Source organism: Pseudonaja textilis, chromosome 2, assembly GCF_049901715.1.
Source record: "Pseudonaja textilis isolate UNSWEBS1 chromosome 2, rPseTex1.2, whole genome shotgun sequence".
In the NCBI taxonomy this organism is placed as follows: Eukaryota; Metazoa; Chordata; class Lepidosauria; order Squamata; family Elapidae; genus Pseudonaja; species Pseudonaja textilis.
In genome coordinates, this window is record NC_141991.1 from 162052330 (window position 1) to 162073790 (window position 21461).

At 37.4% G+C, this 21461-nt stretch overlaps 1 protein-coding gene across 3 annotated transcripts in view; it reads left to right on the forward strand.

Annotated features, from left to right (window-relative positions):
- Nucleotides 1–21461, forward strand: part of KEL (Kell metallo-endopeptidase (Kell blood group)) — a 45328-nt gene that overhangs the window by 13600 nt on the left and 10267 nt on the right. For all 3 annotated transcript variants that reach the window (XM_026720688.2, XM_087926277.1, XM_087926278.1), the window contains exons 4-12: nt 1698–1822; nt 9247–9393; nt 10315–10380; nt 14638–14826; nt 15920–16065; nt 16803–16926; nt 17882–17992; nt 18414–18512; nt 19065–19142. In XM_026720688.2, coding sequence (XP_026576473.1) covers nt 1698–1822; nt 9247–9393; nt 10315–10380; nt 14638–14826; nt 15920–16065; nt 16803–16926; nt 17882–17992; nt 18414–18512; nt 19065–19142 — 1085 coding nt within the window. The remainder of the gene's footprint in view (nt 1–1697; nt 1823–9246; nt 9394–10314; nt 10381–14637; nt 14827–15919; nt 16066–16802; nt 16927–17881; nt 17993–18413; nt 18513–19064; nt 19143–21461) is intronic.

The following is a 21461-nucleotide window of genomic DNA, read 5'->3' on the forward strand; positions in this document are numbered from 1 at the left end:
AGTTTTCCTTTCTCAGTTCTACATATTTACCATCTTTGCTGCTTCTGTTTCTCTTGCTCCTTTCCGCTGAAGAAAAATGATAGCCATCTAATCTAAGTTTAAAAAAAAAACAATTTCAATACAATCAAAAAGAGAACTTTCAAATGGGAAAAGATCTCCAATAAAACATAAAGTATTCCAAAGGCCAAATTCAAAAAAGTCAATTTGATACTCTTTTTGAATGCAAAGAGAACAGACTGATAAAGAAGAATATTTGTAGTTCAGGGTTGAAATAATGCTCTCTGAGCATTGGTTGTTTTCTTGTAGATGTTTCATTACCCAAACTGAGGATGTTACCTAGTTTGAATAATGAAACACTTGCAAGAAAACAACCAAGCTCAGAGAGCACCAAGGACCCCTCAGAGAGAACAGGGACAATCACAACTCAAAATAGGTCCCTCATGTGAGTTTTTAAATCAAGCCAGATACTTTTCCTCCCAGAAGTACGCTACTTAATAAGTCCCAGAGCAACTGCATTTCTCTATGGTATCATATCAACTTACCAATTAATACAAAAGTTTCATCTGTAAAAGCATCATATAATGAGATAACATTTCTGGAGGTCTTTTTGTAGAATCCAATGTGTCATATTTAGCCATATTCAAAAGAAAGATAATTATGTAAACACAATGGAACCAAATTAATTCAATGACCAAACTTTGATTTCTGCAGCCATAGTATCTTCATGGTGCTTCTTCGCACATGCATTTTTCTTTCTTGCTGGGTCCTTCTTTGCTCTATTTTTTTCCCCTAATTTTATTTATTTATTCCACTGAAATAAGTAGCCTCAGGAAAAAGAAACCTGAAATACCCCATGGCCTTTGTTAAGTTCTGAGCGAAGAATGGAGGCGAGGTCAGAGTGATTTCTAACAGCTCTTTATTCAACACTGCCTGTGAGGCAACTGAACTCCCTGGCTGACACAGCTCCTTTTATAGGAAACTGTTCAGCCAAACAACCAATCAGGAGAGAGTATTTTCCTGCTCCAACAGAGGACCAGAATGAGAACTTCAACTGACAACTATACACTATATACAATACATAACAGCCTTAATTTTAATTGACTCATTTTTTTCTGGCTTGAATATCAAGCCATCTTACATTTCTGAATGTGGAAATATACTATAGATGGATCCCCTTCCATGGCTGGAGAAAGGGTCATTACCTCCATTCCCCGACCAATAAAAGCAAATGGGAATCTAACACATCTATAGGAAATGGTTGGATAAAAGTATTGTACATTATGTCCTAATGCAGTAAAGCAGACATATGAATGCAAAAGCATGTGGAGATGCTCATCTGTTTTCTGTTGAACTCATGGATATAACCTTAATATGGTTTGATTTAATAAACTGAATACAATTTAAACAGCATGATTTAAATTAAGGGTTATTTCTGCCAGCCAACCAAACCAATGTATTGGTTTCACTCAGATTCTTCTTTTCAAATACCACCTCTTAAAGTTGATTAAAAATAAATTAAATTGCTGAAGAAGCACATATCGAAATAGAAAGCACCATTATTGGAATGGCAGAATTTTAGCTGTGTTTCACTATGCATTTTATAGCTTGTCATGTTGAAAGGAATTTGGGTTGTGTCACATTTTTCAAAAAATAATCTCCCAATGATCTTGTTGATTTTAATTCTTTCTCTTGTTCAGAGGAGCCACAACTTGCGACTAATGGCTCAGCAAAGGAGAAAGCTGTGCGGTTTTATACCTCTTGCATGAATACGGATCAGATTGAAGCTCAAGGTGCTGAGCCTTTGAAGAAGCTCATAAATGAGGTGATCACTGTACATTAAGGTGGATGTCTGCTTTTGCCCAGGCATAGATGTATTCTATTATAAGTTCCATCTTCTTCATATTAGCATTGAACAGAAATTCAAACAATTGATGGTTGGTTATCGTGTTCCTATTCCTTATTGACATATATCTACAAAATATAAAGATTCTATCCTGCCCAGCCTATATTTCTGCCCTTATTTTCTGTTGCTTCTTAAATTCTGTATCTACTTACATTTATTTCTCATTGCCATTATTTCTTCCTTATTTGCTATTCTTAGGTTGATAGTTTCCTCCTTTTTAGAATGTCATCTCTCAGAGCTTAGTGGCTGCAATCTATCATTTCTAAAATGTACTCAATTTGAAAGATTTAAGTTCAAATATGTAATGATATGTGGAAATGACCTTGAGAGACAGGAAGAAGAGCCAAAGCCAGGGAAATAGTTGGATAAGGGGCAGATTAGCCCAGAGCAGGAAAGTGGGTATTGCAAACATCTCAGAAGGAATCCTCCTAGGGGTGAGATTCAACCAATGTAACAACTGGTTTGGTGAGCATGCGTGCATTTGGTACTGACCTTCTCCAGCAAACTCTGTGTGTTAAACAACTGACGTGCAGCAATCCGCTGTACTGCGTAAATCAGCTGACCTTGAAAACCAGGATATAAAGCACAGAATACAGCCAGGGTGGGTGGGCCCAACAGCTGATCATCGGAGCAAACCGGTTTGCTCACAGCTGATCCTTGGAGCTATTGGTTCACCCAAACTGGGCCGAACTGGTAGAATCCCACCCCTGGATCCTCTCTAATTTTTCGGACTGAATGGCAATGGGGGAGAAATGTACTTTCACACTGGTAAGATTCTGTTAGCATAACCTTACAACAAAGTAGAATTAGTTCATCTGGGTGCATTTCTTGTCTGGACTAACTTGCAAGGTTGATGAAAAGTTGGTAAGCCTATATTTCTAGTTAAGGATAAACCCATACCTCCCTTGTCCCTGGGTTCATTCAAACACATTTTGAATTGGAAAGAAAGTTGCTGTAGGAAGAGGAGTTGAATGACAGCAGCTTCATACCTTGCCATTTTTCTGCTCAGGGTACCTTGTTCCTGTAGCTCAAAGAAAATACTTGCATACTTACGTATATACTTGTATATACTTGCATATTGTGAAGTTGGCTTCAAATAGTATTTGTGTGTGTGTTTTGACACTTTGAACAACCCACTTTAATCTGTTGACTCATAAAAATTGAGTATGAATAAAATAATACTTTCCATCGAGGTGAAAGAAGAATCCCTCTTGAACACAGTGATTTAGTGACAATATTTTCTTATGTGATGTGGGCTTTTCTGCTCATTATGTCACTTCTATTATTTGTTTTCTTTTATGGCTAGCTGTTGGACATATTACTATGATGATGTAGCCTTGGACATACAGTTCTTTCCAGATCTATTTTTCTAAACCTTTCTTAAAGGTTTGTTTATTACTATTAATAGGCCAATCACAGCTCCAATACTACTGAGTTTTCATCGTTTCTTAAAGGCAATATCCCACCCCACCCCCAGAAAAGTCATCATAACTTCTATATTCAGCTCCCATTCTTCAAATAATACAATCTCAGCTAGGGAAAATGCATATATGAATCATCCCATAGGAACTTCTCCTTCATTTTTATATTACTTTCTGGGCACCAATATAGCTATAAGCCATTGATCAAGTGAACAGGGAAAACCAACAGGAGTTTGCAGTGGAATTCACATGGATTAACGATACATTTGACATTTGAGAAGGTAACAAATAGAAATAAAATATTTTTGTATTCATGGAGAAATGAAGGTGAATGGCCCTGACTTTGCTGCTGTGTTTTGTAAAAAGTGGGAGATGTGATTACAACTAGTTCAAGCAAATGGCACTAATGGAAGAAATATTGCAGTTGAGTGAGCAAGGGACTACAGCTGTTCAGAAGATAAGACAAAATTATAAGATTAAATAAAGGTGTATTACAACAGGAGTCAGGAATGGAAGCAACTTTCCTATGGGAAGAGAATCAAACAAAGACGCAAATTGAAAGGGAGTAACAAGAACAAGAAAGGCAGAAGGAATAATGCAGGACAGAACTTAGAAATGGTTTTCTGGTAACAACAAAGGAAATAGATTAAATATTCTAGGGAAGGAAAACTGGGGTGGACTAAGCAAATGAGTGACTAAAACTTTAAAGAGCAGAAACATGCAAGAGATCTTAGAGGAGAAAATTTTGTTTGGTTTGTATGGTTTTGAAAACAGAAATTAAGCAGGAGAATTACTTACCAGTTTCTGCCAATCCAGTGATTTCTTCATTGCTAATATATTATTCAAACAGCCTATGCATGACACCCGTGTACATTGACAACACAAGATGGAGTATACAGAACTCAAATCAACTTTATAATTGGTACAAAAAAGTAGAAAAACTCAGCTGTATCAACAAAAATATGAAACAGTTAATATACAAGTTACAAGTCAAAATAAATCAGAACAAAGCCAACTAATTTCTAGTAAATGAGCATATAGCCTCCATTTTCAATGAGTACATCAAGGATCACTTTGAAATCCAAACCTCATTAATAGAGAAATGAAGGAATGATGGAATGAAATCAAACAAAATGTTAAGTACAGATGTGAAAAGAAACCAAACTAGATGTCAGAACAAAGAAAATTGCAAAGAAGGGAAGAGAAGCTAAAGTCATGAAAGACAAATATCTCTTCAGATCTTCTAGAAGAGACAAGAAGCAATAATATGACATCTGTAAGAATGTGGGACATGGAAACAACAGTGGAAAAACAGGAACAGTTTTGCAAAAGATCTCTGAAGTCCGAAAGGGTTTCCAATTTTGAAATGGTATGCGGGAGGACACCAAGTAATTAATACTTTAGAAATGATTTCTTGTTTTACAAAAATCCCTAGTACTAGCAGATGAAGTTAGATCGGCATTCTTGTGATCACCTAGTTGGGAAAATATAAGAACTTATGGAATAACTATAGAAATATAACACGCAACAGAAGAAGAATCAGTAAAAGTTCCAATGAAACTATGTCAACAAATCTGGAGAACTTACATTGTGCAACAGATTGAAAAGAGTCAGTCTACATACCAGTAACCAAAAAAAAAAAAAAAAACCTTAACAGAGTATGAAAAATATTACACAATAGCCTTAATTCCACATAATAGCAAAATAACACTTATGATCATTCAACACAGATTTATTTCCTTCTATGGAAACAATCATTTCCTTATATTTGTTTCCTTACATGGAAAAGGAGATGCCAGAAGTTCAAACTAGTTTTTAAAAAGGCCTAGGACCATGAGATTATTATTGTTGGAGCATAATGAAGAGAAAAGAAAGCCAAAGAGGGGGAAAAAAAATCAACATGTGTGCTTCACTGATCATAGAAAAACATTCACCTTGCCAGGCACGAGAAGCTGTGGAATATTCCATAGTTATGAAAGGGGCGGGGGGTTTCAACCTATTTTCCAAAGCATCTGAAGGAAGAACAAAAAGCAATGTATGGAAACAAATCAAGGAGAGGATTAACCTAGAAATAAGGAGAAATCTCCTGAAAGAACAATTAATCAGTGGACCAACTTGCCTTCAGAAGTTGTGGGTACTCCACCACTGGAGGTTTTAAAGAAGATATTAGAAAACAACTTGTCTGAAATGGTATAGGACAGTGGTAGTTAACCTTTTCGGCACTGAATGCCGAAATGGGAGTGTGTGCACGTGCCGAAAACCAGAAGAGCAGCTCCTGGAATGCACATGTGCACTGGCCACCTGGTCTTCTGGCTTCTAATGTACATGAAGACCAGCTGGCCAGCTGATTTCTAACGCTCTTCTGTTTTCCGGCACCCCACACATGCAAAGACCAGCTGGCTGGCATGTGCTAGAACCTGGAAGAGCAACTGGCGATGGCTGGCATGCCCAGAGAGATGGCTCTGCATGCCACTTCTGGCACGTGTGCCATAGGTTCTCCTTCACAGGTATAGGGTCTCCTGCTTGAGCAGGGGGTTGGACTAGAAAACCTCTTAGTTCCCTTCCAACTCTGATATTCTGTTATTTTTGAATACAGATAGCTGAAAATGCAAATGATCTGTAAGCTCTAATAACAAAAGTCAAGAAGCACAGTGAAAAAACATGAGACTATGATTAAATGTAAAAGAAAATGAAATGGATATTAACATGTCCTGCAAACAGCTTTAAAACTGATTATCAAGACATTGAAATGAGAATCCAATATCAGAGTAAAGATATAGCAATCAAGACATTTTTCAGGCTAGCATCCAATGTGGAGGCGTTAAAGATATTTAGATGCCACGACGTGTATGAAATAGCTTTCCTTGTGACCCTCTGTGGAAGAAACAGGGTAGAAAGAATATTGATGACTTTGAACATGGTTGCTGGAGAAGACCCTTGATAATATTAGTGGTAGCTAAGAAAACAAACAAATGAATCACAGCAGAAATGAAACCAGAGTTTTCACTTGGAAGAAACAGAAGTTGCCAGCAGCGAAGTGGGAGGATTCAATTACAGTGGAAAATGAGTTCATCCCTGAAAACCTGAAGGGCCAGCCTGGGGACTGATCATCCTGGAGGAAATTTATATATGTATGATTACTAAGATTCGACACTTACTTGGTAGAGCTTAATCAAACAAACAATTATTCAAGGTCTTTGAAATACAGATTCAGACTTTCAAATATCTATGGAGTACTTGGTAAAAATATTGGGGATTAAAAAATCCTGTTGCTTTGAGAGTTATTATGGGTAACGTGTCAATTTATTTTTACTTATATTTCCCTCAGTAATGTCCCACCCCCCACCCCTCCACCCTTAGAAGGTTTCTTTGCGAAGATTACTGAGGTAAAGTGAGTGAAGGACACATGGAATGCTGTAGCATTTTATCAAGGCCATGATTCATTTTGATAAATTTTCCATTTTTAGATGGGCAAAAATTACTTCAGATAAGTCTTATTACCTCCTCCATGATATTAGGTGGTGTATATAGATGCCAGCATTTTCACTTTATAATTCTGTTTATTCACTGCTTCTTCTGTCTATATTGGGTACTGTGCTGTCCAGCCAGTCTATGGGAATTGGATAGTTACTTAGGAATTATGAGCTGTCCCCTTAAGGGAATGCATCATGGTAAATACAGATAATCGGAGTTGGAAGGGACCTTGTAGGTCATCTAGTCCAACCCCCCGCCCAAGCGGGACACCCTACACCATTTCTGACAAATGGCAGTCCAATCTCTTCTTGAAAGTCTCAACTGATGGCGCCTCCACAACTTCTGAAGGCAGGCTGTTCCTTGGTTGATTGTTCTCATTTTCAGAAAGTTTCTCCTTGTTTCCAGCTTAAATCTCTCCTTGTTCAGTTTCTATCCATTATTCCTTGTCTGGCCTACAGGAGCTTTAGAAAATAGCTTGACCTCTTCCTTTCTGTGGCAGCCCCTCAAATATTGGAAGACTGATATCATGTCTCCCTTGGTCCTTCTCTTTACTAGACTAGCCAAGCCTAGTTCCTGCAACCGTTCCTTGTATGTTTTAGCCTCCAGCCCCCTAATCATCCTGGTTGCTCTTCTCTGTACTTTTTCTAGAGTCTCAACATCTTTTTTATAATGTGGTGACCAAAACTGGATGAAGTACTCTAGGTGTGGTCTTACCACATCTGTAAATGTAGTTAAAGGTATCCTGGGAAATGTAGTTCATGTCACATGGCCACATCTGTAATCCCGATTGATCACTAATTTGACCCTCGATGGGTTGGGGGAATTTTACTCACTTTGCCTGAACTCCCTAACTCATGGCAGCTGCTTTCTATCATTACGAGATGGGTTCGGAGATAACCATCTTTTACTACAAGGCAGATATACAAAGGATTGGTCATTAATGAAGAACTTCATCACAAATATGAATTATGAAGATACCTGATGAACCAATAAATGTACTTTGTTATGGATGTCTTGTTGAGTTTATCTATCTGCATCTGCACAGCTTAAAAATCCACTACTGTGCAGAACACAGAAAAGGTACTATATAATTACAAGAAATGTGTTTAAAAAGGAGGGAACAGGAAAATTGTGCTGTTGGGGTTCATCATCTGAGGCAGGACCACACTATAAGTCCATCAATAAGTTCAAATAATAGTGGACTGAAACGATAATGCTGTGGCAGAAAAAAAATCAAACTCTTTCTTCCCATAATCCAATCTTGACAGAAATCCTAATGCTCTTGTTTGGGGTGAGGGAATCAAATTTTTGCATTTTAATGAGGACATGACTGGGGAATTCAACTACATAAGCTAAATCTACTTTAGTTTAAGGCTACATTATTAGAATCTTGCAAGTCTGAAAGTACAAACTTCCTGCCTGCCATTTTTAATTGCTTGACCCATTAGCTCCTTCCTTCCTTCCTTCCTTCCTTTGATTATTAAAACAATTGTGGGCTCATGTTTATCTTGTATAATTGTTTCCAAGGCAGCATTGCCTCTCTCTTTTCCTGAGGGTAATCCATTACTGTTTTAAGCTAAGGATAGTGTAAGCAGGACATTTATCAGGATTGCAAATAAGAGAAAAAAAGAACGAAACCTGTCCTTACATATGGTTGTTGTTGTTGTTGTTGTTGTTGTTGTTGTTGTTGTTATTATTATTATTATTATTATTATTATTATTATTATTATTATTATTATTTCATTTACATTAAAAGGAGTCTTAGTTGAGTCCGTTTCTGAAATCAAATTTGAACTGAGCATTTCCTGAGTCAGAAGTTATACATACTTAGCTATTTTATAACCCCTTTTCCTCAGTAATGCTGGGAGAAAAATCCAGTCCAGTTCCAAGCCAAGAAAAAGGCACTGGAAATAAAATGGAGGCTGGTAGGAAGGAAGGACTCTTTTTTTCTTTGTGAGCAGAAGCAACAACAGCATGCAGCTCTGGGACAGCTGACAAAATGGAGTTAGGATAGGTGGGCTTTTATACATGCTTTGGGGTTTTGTGTTTGAAATACTCCAGGGGGTTGTGCAATGTAGTGAGCATTGTGTCTTTTGCTATTCTAATGGTGGTGGGTTAATCCTATTATGTCCTAAAAGTTATGTCCTGTCCTTCTTAAGCAGGAGCCTTGTTTGTGAATAGATTGGGCCAGTCTTTCTTAATGGACACAAACCATCCCTCTTTAAAGGCTTTAGGTATCTGCTGGAGGCTGTTTTACTATGCAGAAAGAATGGGGTTGCCTTTCAGAACATGTTTTCTCCATTTCTCCTCAGGAGAAATATAATATTCTGCCTCTTTTTAATATTCCCCCAAATATTTCATTCTCTGAGGCCCTCTCCTTCTGAGGCCCCCTTCCTCCCCAGTCTTCCAGCTTTCTCCAGTAACAATGATCAAATTTTCTTTGTTCAGATTGGTGGTTGGAATATCACCGGTTCCTGGAAACAAACAGATTTTAACCAAACTCTTCAGATACTCATGGAAAAATACAACACTTTTCCATTCTTCAAAGCATACGTGGGACCCAGTTCATCTGATCCAAGCACCAATATTATCCAGGTAGGACTACTAGATGGCAAAGTTTAGGCAATGCAGTTAAAATGTTTGATTTAAATATATGTATTTTCCTGTATGAAGTTACCTTATGCAGAGTCAGAACAATGGGATTGGCACACAGAATATGACTATGTGCAGCTACGAACATGCAGTGCTCAAAACACATATTATGATTAATCGCTTTCCTTTCCATTATATCAGGATTCAGGTTTGATTATTTTTTCCCATATAAAAGAAAAAATCAATTAAAATTTGCTTTTTAAAAAGCAATTTGTTTTTGTTTTTTTATATATTTTCATGTATTACTACACAGATATGTGAACATGCTTCTTTAGTGCAATTTTGGAGGGGTTGGGGTGGGGAGGGCAGAGATCTCTCCTGAAAAATGCATCTACCACTGTTCAAAATATTCGATACATTTTCATGCTGTGGTTTTGACTGTGGAGGATTACATAGTTGTTGTTTTTTAAGTTAAGGAAAGATATTAGCTAAATTGTATCTGATACAGTACTTGCATTGTATCATTGCTCTGTCTAGTGGAGTTGGAAATGCTTATTGGTTCCAAACAAAATCCATGGTGGAATAGATGATTTATTATCAACAGCTACAACTCAGAATGTATTATTTATCTCCTTGAAAATTGCTATATCAGCTTATATCTGATAAATCATCACATGCAAATTTAACACAAATTTGTGCCATTGCTGATATCAGCTTGACAAAACCCACTCTTCTGTTTACAATGCTCTCTTCTTATCAGCAATTTTGCAGGTCACTATTCTCTCAACACTTCCCTTCCTCCCTCCCTCCCTTTCTTCCCTTTTTCCTTCTTTCCTTTCTTTTGCTTACAATTACTCTTCGATTATTGTTTCCCTGTTTATAATGTAGCTGGTATTACTATCTATCCTTGTGTTCTTTTTTCAGATTGACCATCCAGAATTTGAGTTGCCATTAGAATACCATTTTAAAAGAAATGTGAATTATCCCCAGGTAAGCTGTGTTAAATGATTAATTTATTGTTTCTGCTTTAGTTATTTCTCAAGTCAGTCTCTGTCTTGTGCTTGTTGTGTGAAACTGAGAATATATTGTGAGAGGGATCACAAGGTCTCATTCACCTTTGATGTATGTTACTCTATTGTCGTGAGAAATTTAAATGGATGATATTGCTTGTCTGTGTTTTTAAAGTGGCATCAACTCATTGTGGGAATTGGAAATCTCCATTGTAATCACCTTAATCACCAGATAATTTGTCCAAATCAAAATATATTATGGTCTTCATATGTCATTGAATCAGTGGGACACTTTGAAGAAACTTGGTTTATCGATCCTAATAGCCTTCCTGAGGGAACTAACTGAGATGATCTGAAGTGTGCTATTAAAGAACTCCAGGATAATAATCCTACAAAACATTGAACATTCATGCTGAAGCTGAAACTTTATGCCTTCCATGTTAACTGTGAATCATTCTAAAACTATAACTAGACAAAACTATGACATTAAACTATCTTAGCATAGGATAGGGCATGCTCTCACATTAATTCTGGCGTGGGATATGGGTAGAATGAATTTGATACTGGAGGAAAAGATAATAGTTATTTCAACTTGATGCCCAGAACTTCATTCCCCATTAAAAAAAAGTAAAGGGGCTCATTAAGGGCATCCACCTTTGACAACTGATGGAATCTAAGGGATTCTTGGCTGCTCTGGTGGTTTTGCAGAAGCCAGAGTTAATAATCTTGTTTCAATCCACTGTTTAGGACAAAGGTATATTGAACTGCTTTGAATTTTTTTGATACATACTGTACAACGGGAAAACAAAAGACAACTGAGACAATAGCTCTAAACAGTTTTATTCAGCATTGTAGATAAAAACGCTCTCCCTAGTTCTCCTGAAATCTCTGACCATGGAGCAGATGAGGAGACAACTAAAGTCTAAGTGGTCTGATATTTACAATGGAATTCACAGGACACGTGTTAGTGCAAACAGTCCTGCTTGTTGGGTGGCATAAAAAGTTGTAAAGAAGACTTCTTCACATCTTTAAAGAGTCGTTCGGCAGATCTTTTAAAAGTGGGTTTATTATTATTAAAGAATTTATTGTCATTGCCTCAGATAAATTAAATTTACAACTTTCAATTACTTGCTTGGCAGATTTCGTAGGCACTCAGGACAAAATTGCTCATCTTCATGCTGATATGAACACAGTTTTGATTTCAAATCTACTGAACTGTACATTGTATCTCCTGATGCCTATAGCTATGATAAGACATCTTGCTCACTTGACCATATTACCTTATTCAGTGATCATTTCAGAAAATAGCAATTGCTGACTGGGCCTATGCTCTCCAAAAGTTGTGTTGTGGGATCTTGTAAATAGTATTTTATTCCCATCCCAAAGATGCTTTTTCAAAAGGCAACTAGACTGCTTTTCCTTGAAGACATTTCGCTTCTCATCCAAGAAGCTTCCTCTGACTGAATCGTGGTGGATGGAAGGATCTATATTCCATCCTCCACCATTCAGTCAGAAGTCAAGAAGCTTCTTGGATGAGAAGCAAAACGTCTTCAAGGAAAACCAAAGTCCAGTTGTCTTTTCAAAAAACATCTTTTGGACAACCATGACCTGGTTGACTGAAAATCTCTATAGACATTTTATTCCAATCCTATCTATCATTTGTATGAAACTGTGGATGTCATAAATGTTGGCTCTGGTATTTTCATTATGCAAATGACACTAAGGCTTACAATTCCATAGAATCTGAATCCAGAGAGTCTCTGTCTGGATGTAGTGATAGCATGGCTAGATGAATTAAATTGTTAGATTGAATCCTGGCAAAGTGAAGTTGTTTTTAGCAGATGATTCCAAAAGACATCCCTTGTCTTTGATAGCCATGTTGTGGCTCACCAGCGGCCAGCGGAGCTGCTGGCAGACTCAGACAGTGAGGAGGTTGGGGAGGAACATGGGCCAGTCCTAGAATCTGGGGAAGACTCTGATGTCAGAGGCAGAGGTGGGGCCAGAGCTGTCCAACGGTTATCAATACCTTCCAAGTCAGAGATCAGTGGGGAAACAGCTGGAGCCTGTTTCTGATGTGTGCATGGCATGGGCAGAACTGTCAGGAGAAGGGAACAATTAAGGAACAGGGGTCAACTAGGAAGCAAAGGCACAGGTGGACCGTGAATGGCCCCTCCCATAGGGAATAAATAGGAGTGAAAGGGGAGTGATGTTTGCAGGAGACAATTAGTTCATTTAATTAGCGTGAAGATTTGCTTATCTGAGTTCGTGACTCACAGAGACTCCTTGCCAATGATTTCCTTGTACAGCGTTGCGCTTGGAAGCTATCGGCCTGGCAACTCTGCAAGTCTGATAAGGTCTGTGATTGCAACTCACCCTGAAAGACTGTTTGCCAGGACTTTGCTGGATGTGAATGCTAGAAATTCACATTCACCTAATAAAAAGGGGTTTTGTCAGGACAAGGTATCTGTTTTATGATTTTGTGAAGCCTAGGTCAGAACAAGTCATGTGATTTCTATTTAAGATAACTTATTGTCAAGTTTAGTTGATATGCTTTCTTGAGCAAGGACATCTAAATACAGGGTCATTCTTGAAATGGATGAGATATTTCTTGAAATATTTATTGAAATATCTTGAAATATTTAGACTTCTAGTATGCTCTATATAGGGCTGCTGTTGTGCTTGGTGTGGAAGCTGTAGCTGGTACATAATTGGGCAGCCAAGTTGCCACAAGGGGCACTTGAATATCCATATGTTATACCGCTGTCAAATAATTTGCACTGGCTACTAGTTAGCTACCAATCCAGGTTCAGATTTTCATTTTTTACTTGTAAGGTACTTAACAACTTGGGACCACAATAGCTGAAAACATACCTTCATCATTACAGATCTGTCAGTTGCTAAAGTCATTTAGGGAGGTCCTGTTGTATGAGATAGGATTAACAGGGTATTGTCTTGTGGTTGTTCCCAAATGGACCTTCTTTGTAGTGGCACCTATACTCTAGAATCCTCTCTCTTTTGAAATTCATGAAGTGCCTACTGTTATGTCTTTTAAGTCTCTGGAAGACTGACATCTTTTTCCAGGCCTTCATAAATAAATGCTAGACAAAAGAGTCCCTTTTATTTTTGTTTTTCATATACCTCCTTTTTTAATAAAGATAAAAAAGATAATTATTATTTTACAGATTTGTTTTTGTTATTTTATTTTATTGTTTTATTATTTTATAATAATATTATAAATTGCTTTAAGATGTTTTTACTATTGCTTTTACTATTTATTAAATTTGTATGCCACTTGGATGGCTTACAGTGGTGTAAAAGCATAAATATAAAAGCATTACAAGCATTGAAATTAACATTGCTTAAATAAAAGTTTAAAAACCAGGAGCATGGGCAGTAAAGGATGGACTTTTGTCTCCCACTCAATCAACCACTTCCAGTAGAATGTGTTCCCATCGGAGTCCCAAGCCAATCAGCAGAGGCTGTTTTAAAATTCTTCCAGAAGGCCAGGGAGGTGGTTTTCACCTCTGGAGGCAAGACGTTCCAGAGAGTGAGACCCATGGCAGAGAAGGCTCTTTGACTCCACTAGCTGAAATTCCTTGGCTGACAGAGTCAAAGAAGGCCTCTCTGCCATAGTGAATAGAGTGGGGCTAACCCCATTGCCGCAAGGCGATTCCTCAGATAACCTGGTCCCATGCCATGAAGCAGAGGTGATATTCAGCAGGTTCTGACCAGTTCTGGAGAACCGGTGGCGGAAATTTTGAGTAGGTCAAAGGACCGGCAAATACCACCTCTGACTGGAGATTTTACAGTATCCTTCTCCTGCCATGCCCACCAAGCCATGACCACAGACCAGTAGTAAAAAAAATTGAATCCCACCACTGCCATGAAGGGCTTTAAACATGATAACCAACACATTGAATTGGGAGCAAACTGGTCACCATTGCAAGTCACATTACAGCAGTGTTACACATACCACCCTAGGGAGTCTCCAAAATGTGCCATTGATGTATGCATATATAAAATGCATACATTACCTATGTATTACTTCATGGATTCCAATTTACAGGTCAATCCTTATCTATTCGTTAAATAGAAACTTCACAGATATTTATGAGTAGTAGAAGAGCGAGGTCTGTGGATAATTTTTTTTATTATTTTGGATAGCTCATAACTGAGCAAATGGCTCAGAAACAAGTTCAACTACTGACTCTGCTTGAAAGAAAGGTTTGTTTTGCAGGTCTTACGTTCATATTACTTGTATCTGAAGAAGCTAGGAGAGCTGATGGGTGGACATACAGATTCTACTTCTACCTATATTTCCTTGGCATTCTCCTTTATCTCAAACCTCCAGAAGATTGTTACTCCCCTAAAGAAGCGACAGGAGAAAAGGATGCTATTTCACCACACTACCATCAAGAAGCTACAGGTCTGCATACCGTCTTCCGAAAATGTGTGTTTTGGATATTTATACAATTCTGAGTCAATAAAAAAAATCTCAGTGATTAAGAGTAATGCAGCAACATTACTGTGAAGTCAAAATATCTATATATATACATGGAAAATATCCATGGTATATATACAAAATAGTCACAAATCTTGTAAATAAGGGTAATAAAGCAAGGGACTATTTAAGTTATACTAAGATATAAAGTATGTCTGCTATCAAACATTTTACAGAAGTTCTTAGTCTTAACTAACTTCCAGAAATTTAAAACAGTGGGAAAGCGTAAGTTCCAAGTACAGTTTTGGAAAATTAAAAAAAAAACCAGGATATTCTAGATAGTGAAATGACCTTTTAGTGTCAAGAAGACTTGAAATTCTTCTTGATTTAAAAGGATCTATTAGTTTTTAAAGGTGATCTAAAATTAATGCACAAAGGTAATTTGAAATACCAATGATTCACTGAATTTTTCTATTGTAATAACAATAGAAGCCTCCAGATCATCTTTAACAATGGTCCCCTGCAGAGTACATTTCAATGGCATAGTTGAAAGAATAGGAGGCTAAACTATGGCAATAAGGATCCAGAAGTAAGCAGATGACCCAGTGCAACCATCTTCACTGACAGAAGTTGAAATCTAAAGTCCATGAAGCTACTTCTTCAAAGAGAATACATTACTTTCCGGTATAGGCCATTCTCTCATTTACTAGGCTTGGAAATCACATACCAACAGTGTGTCTATCCAGCCAGAATCTTATTCTACTTTTATTCAGGGCACAATACTATAAGCACTGAAATGGGAACAATGAGATTTATGATCATGTGAAATCATGCATAAAATCAGGCTGTTGATGCTTTTTCCTATTTCCACTTGTCTTGCTTCCTCCACCAAATCATAGCGTTGTCTTTTTATTGATTTCTGAGGAATGTTTTGTGTGTGTGTGTTTGTGTGTATCTTCTTTCCTCCTTTCTGCCCGGGCCTTCACACTAGAATGCCCTTCAATTTCCAAGCGAGCATTTTGTTGCGTCTCTTCTTGGTGAGATTTCATCATTTCATCTGTCCAATTCTATCTTTTAGGAAAAGGCCCCTGCTATTGATTGGCTGTCATGCCTTCAGGCAGCTTTCCATCCTGTGCAACTGAACATGTCTCAACCAATTGCTGTGCATGACATGGACTATTTGAAAGGAATGTCACAACTTATTGGGCAGTGGCAAAACCGGAGGTGAGACATGGCTAGTTTGTGGAATGCTGTAACTCCACTTCTACATGTTAAGAAAGCAGGACCTGGAGAAGCTGTTTTGTACAGACTGCATATACGGAAGTTGAAAAAGGAGGCCACATTGATGGCTTCATGTTCACAGTTACATTCTGCATCAAACGCATAGAGGAATTTTTTCCTGTTTGGTATTCACAGAATTTTTCATGATTCATGTGTGGGCCTTCTTGCATGTATACCCTAAATAAAACCCTAAATTATTGCAGTCCTTAACCAATACACACTTAAAAGTCATTTCACCTTTTTTTCACAACACTTTTTTGTCTGATGTTTTCTTTTTCCATGAAGGGCTAGAAATAATACAACCATATATATTTGCCTTAAATGTGCCACGAACAATTATTAAGGCACATAATTTAAAATAGTTTTAACAAGTGAAATATTTAATAAATATTACATAATGTATTTAAAATGCCATCATTGATTTGTTACTAAAAACCTTGTTTTTATAGCCATAGTTACAAATCTAGCTATCCCTACTGTAATTTTAGGACTTTCATCTGCAAGTAATTTTCTTACATACTCAGAAGTATAATAGTTTGGATTTTAGTATAGCTAAGATAACTTCCTGCTGAGGACTCCTATCAAATTTACAATACAATAAAATATGAACTGCCCTTTCAAGATCAATACTATTACAGGGACAAAAATCACATTTTGTTCCTTTCTTTTTCTTATTTTAGAGATGTATTGCAGACCTATATGATACTTTGCCTAGTTGGAAATCTCTCCCCAGCCCTGGACAGCCAATTCCAGAAAGCTCGCCAAGAATTAGCAAATGTGCTGGATAGCAGGGCAGGGAACATGGTAAGATACGTGCTTTCCTTGTACTTTTTTTTCCTATTGTATTAAGAATTAACACTTAATGTTAACCCAAGCTCGATTTTTCATTCTAATTTAGGAGTGCTAGAATGCATGAAACTCATCAGTAAACTCATCAGTAGGATTCTTAGTAAAATCATCCCTGGGATTCTTCCTCTCCAAATATTAAATAGGGGATAGGGACATTCCCTTCCCCTTTTTAAAATACTAGGGGATAGGGACATTCCCCTCCCCTTTTTAAAATAATGTGGCCTGGTGGTGGACTTCCAGTTAAGTAGGACAAATACTACTGATAACAACTACGTTTTGGGGTTGTTCCACCATTAGACAAAAACCTTCTGTTGATGGCCTAGTGAACTCCTCTGTTTCTTGAGAATGTTTCATATTTGCAAATGCTACTTCCTGAGATAGGCTCATGACTACAATGATGGCCATTTCCACAGATGCATTGCTTCTTCAGCAATCCTGCCTCATCCACTGAAGCTGCAGAAGGGGACACAGTCTTCTGGCTGTTCTTGTAGCTTCTAGTGATCACATTTTATTTTTACAAAGGGGAGGAAAACTGCCCCCATGGCTTGTTCTTGTAAACCCTCTACTCCTGATCTCCAGACCGAGATGCTGCTCCAGATTCATGCACTACTGAAGGATGGATTATGTTTTTATGCCATATTGGAGGAGGCAGAAGAAGTACATTCTTGTGTGTAGATGAAACATATTTTTTATTGAAGGAGAGAGGCTCCCATGGGGTAAGCAGGACTCCATGCATATTCCTGTTTGGGTTGTATTGTCTTCTTCCATGATTTTTTTTTCAACTTAAATCCTGGAAAAAAATTTGGGATGGATTTTCATCCACAGCCATATTCAGCTATATTCCAGAGCAAATGCTCCCATTCATTTTTCATACTTGTTCAATTTTTAATTTGATTTTAATTATTTTCAGATAAGAACTGAGCGATGGAGGAAATGCCTGAGTGACACTAGCACATTCTTTAGTCCTGTACTTGGGAAGATGGTTGTGCAGGAGATTTTCCCCCAGAAGGCCAAAGATCTCGTAGGTATTCAATAGTACCAGATACTGGCTTTTGGGTCCATATTCTCTTGTGCTTTTCAAATTAATATGCTTATGTGGTATGTTTCATGCCTATTCATAGCTAATCTTAGATTTCATTGGAAATGGCAGGAGATAGTGTTATATTATAAGGGAAGGAGCACTTCCTCAGGAAGGAAACAAAGTAGTATCAGATAAAATACGCTCTTCAGCATTCTAATATCATACTCAATATTCAAAACAAAACAATAGGTGGCTAGATTTCATTTCTCCTTAACCATTCCTTTCAAGAATGCTTCCATATCTACTATACAACTGCTTGTTTTTAAAGTTTAGTAAACTCAGTTTAATCTTGGGCCTTATGGGCAAATAACAGGTGAAATGCTTCCCTACTTCTGGGACTCTCTTTTCTTTCTCTGGCCAGGCAGAAGAGATTTTTTCTGAGATCCGGGATGCCATTAACAGCCATCTGGATCAAGTTAATTGGATGAACTCCCAATCCCGTCAAGAAGCCAAGAAGAAAGTATGTTCACCTATTGTGATACTTGTTTGGTTACATTATGGGAATGGATGACTGTACTAGAATTTATATCTAGGGAGTTTTTTCTCCAGCTCAGAGACTTCAAAACTAGTGTCCAGGTCTGGAATGGAGCTCCAGGTATACGAGACAGAGCTTGGACGTTTCTGAGAAGTCAGTATTTATTCCAGCACTTACCACTTCAGAAATTTTATCTTTGTTTCTGTAATGCTTGGTAATGTTGTCAGTGCTACCTTTACCTTCAAGACAAAGGTTATATAAACATGAAATTCATCAGTCTAATTCCAGGCATAGACTAGAAAATTTCTTATTCAATCTTTAGTGGCCTTTGATTGTGGCCTGCTTTGTAGAAAATTCGGTTCACTTACATTAGCGAATGAAATACAAGAGTTACAAGCAGGTGAAACCATACTCTGTAAGTTAATACTCAAGTGTTTTCTGAAGGATTCCCTTGTTTACATACCAATGTCAATTGTCCTTTTTTCACCATGTCATAGGTTCAGAATAAATAACTAATCTTTATTTTCATATTTTTAGATTTATAGCCTCCAAGTGGAGATTGGATATCCAGAAACCATGCTCCAAGCAAACAAAATTGACAATGAGTACCAAGAGGTAAAAGTTAAGCACCATTTTTGATTTGCCTTCAAATGTCTTTATTTCTCCCGCTGAAGTATAGGTCTTGACACAGAAAAGTATATTTCCTGCTCTCCTATAGTTTCAAATACTAGGAATTGAATCAAAGACGTGAATGCTATTTCATCCCTAGTCAGGGGACACTGCCAAGAGAGTCAACAATATCAAAAAAGCATGGAGGGCCAGGTCCTTGCTCTTGTAGGCATCTAAAAAGGAGTAAGGGTTTGACAATCCTGCTCTTTGCATGCCATTTTGACACAGCTGTTCTCTGCTCATGAATACTTCTATTTCAGGTAGCTCTTGAAGTAAAACTGCCCAGTTTTCAATTTTATAAATAAAGTTAGAAACTTTTAAATTATCAGCAAAAGATTGAATCATCTTCTCATCTTCTGCAATAGTTTGAATTCAATTTACGGAATACAAATTAAAGAATCCTTTTCCAACAGTGACCACAACATGATTGACTTTTGTCTCAACATACGTCCACACAAAAATCATCACAATGATGGAATCCCCAATTATAACTTCAAAAAAGGCAACTATGATCTTATAAACAACAATCTATCATCCCTTGATTGGCAATTTCTATTCTCTGGATGCAACACTGTAGAAGACCATTACAACATATTTTTACTTGAAGTCAAAAGAGTCATCAAACTATATGTACCATTAACAACTCCCAAAACCAGAAAAAACAAATTACCCAAAACAATAAGGAAGCTTCAATCCAAACAGAAATCACTTTGGCGGAAAAACAAATCTGGTCACGTTGCCAACTTCAAAAGCCGATACAAAAATTTATGCCACCAGATAAAAACTGAATGCACCAATTATCACATTAAACAAGAAGAAAACCTTCTACGCACCAATTCTACCCGCGCTTTCTACAATTTTATAAACAACAAACTAAAAGACTCAAGGTTCATCCCACCCCTGAAAGGACCTAATGGTAAAGACTGCAACGACGACACTATTAAAGCCAACCTCTTTAACACATTCTTTGGCTCAGTATTTGTAAACAGCAATGGATCATGCCCAGTATTTCCTAGTTGAACCATAGGCAACTACAATGATCTAATACATATCAATTTTACAGAAGACATTGTTGAAAAAACACTGCGCAATCTAAAACCATCCCTATCTTTTGGACTGGACGGAATATGTGCCTACTTCTTAAAAAAGCTACTCACTGCCATAGCTGAACCTCTAAGCATAATCTTTGAAAAATCTTTCAGGAGCAGCTCCTTGCCAAAACTATGGTCACAAGCCACGGTCATCTCCATCTTCAAAAAGGGAGACCCCAGCCTAGTTGAAAATTACAGACCAATCTCTTTATGCTGCATCACCTGTAAAGTAATAGAATCAATTACTAACCAATCCATTATTCTCCACTTAGAAATAAACAACCTACTCTCTAATAAACAATTTGGTTTTAGGAAAAAACTATCATGTAATCTGCAACTCTTACGCTGAAAAAACATATGGACTACACAACTCGATCAGGGCAAAGCAATGATACAATCTACATAGACTTCTGTAAAGCCTTTGATTCAGTGGTACACAACAAACTACTACTAAAACTAAAATCTTATGGTATCTCTGGACACCTGCATAACTGGATAGAAGCATTCCTGTCAAACAGACAACAAATGGTCAAAATTAGGAGCGTCCTATCAAATTCTGTACCTGTCAACAGTGGTGTCCCCTAAGGCAGTGTTCTAGGACCAACTCTTTTCATACTCTACATAAATGACCTCTGTGATCATATCAAGAGCAACTGTGTTCTCTTCGCTGATGATGTAAAGCTATTCAACACCACAGACAATACTGCTACCCTTCAAAAAGACCTTCATTATGTATCAGAATGGTCAAACAAATGGCAACTTCAAATCTCAACAAATAAATGCTCTGTCCTACATATTGGCAAAAAAATCAGAAAATAAAATACAGGCTGAATAGTCAAGACCTTGTTGATGATCCAAATTCTGTCAAGGATCTTGGAGTACTCATCTCAAATGACCTAAGTGCTAGAGCCCACTGTAACTACATAGCCAAAAAGGCGTTAAGAGTTGCTAACCTAATCTTACGTAGCTTTTTCTTTGGAAATATTACACTAATAACTAGAGCATACAAAACATTTGCTAGACCAATACTTGAATACAGCTCATCAGTCTGGAACCCACATTACATATCTGATATTAACACAGTTGAGAAAGTCCAGAAATATTTCACAAGAAGAGTTCTCCACTCCTCTACTCGTTGTAGAGTACCTTATGCCACCAGATTAGAAATTCTAGA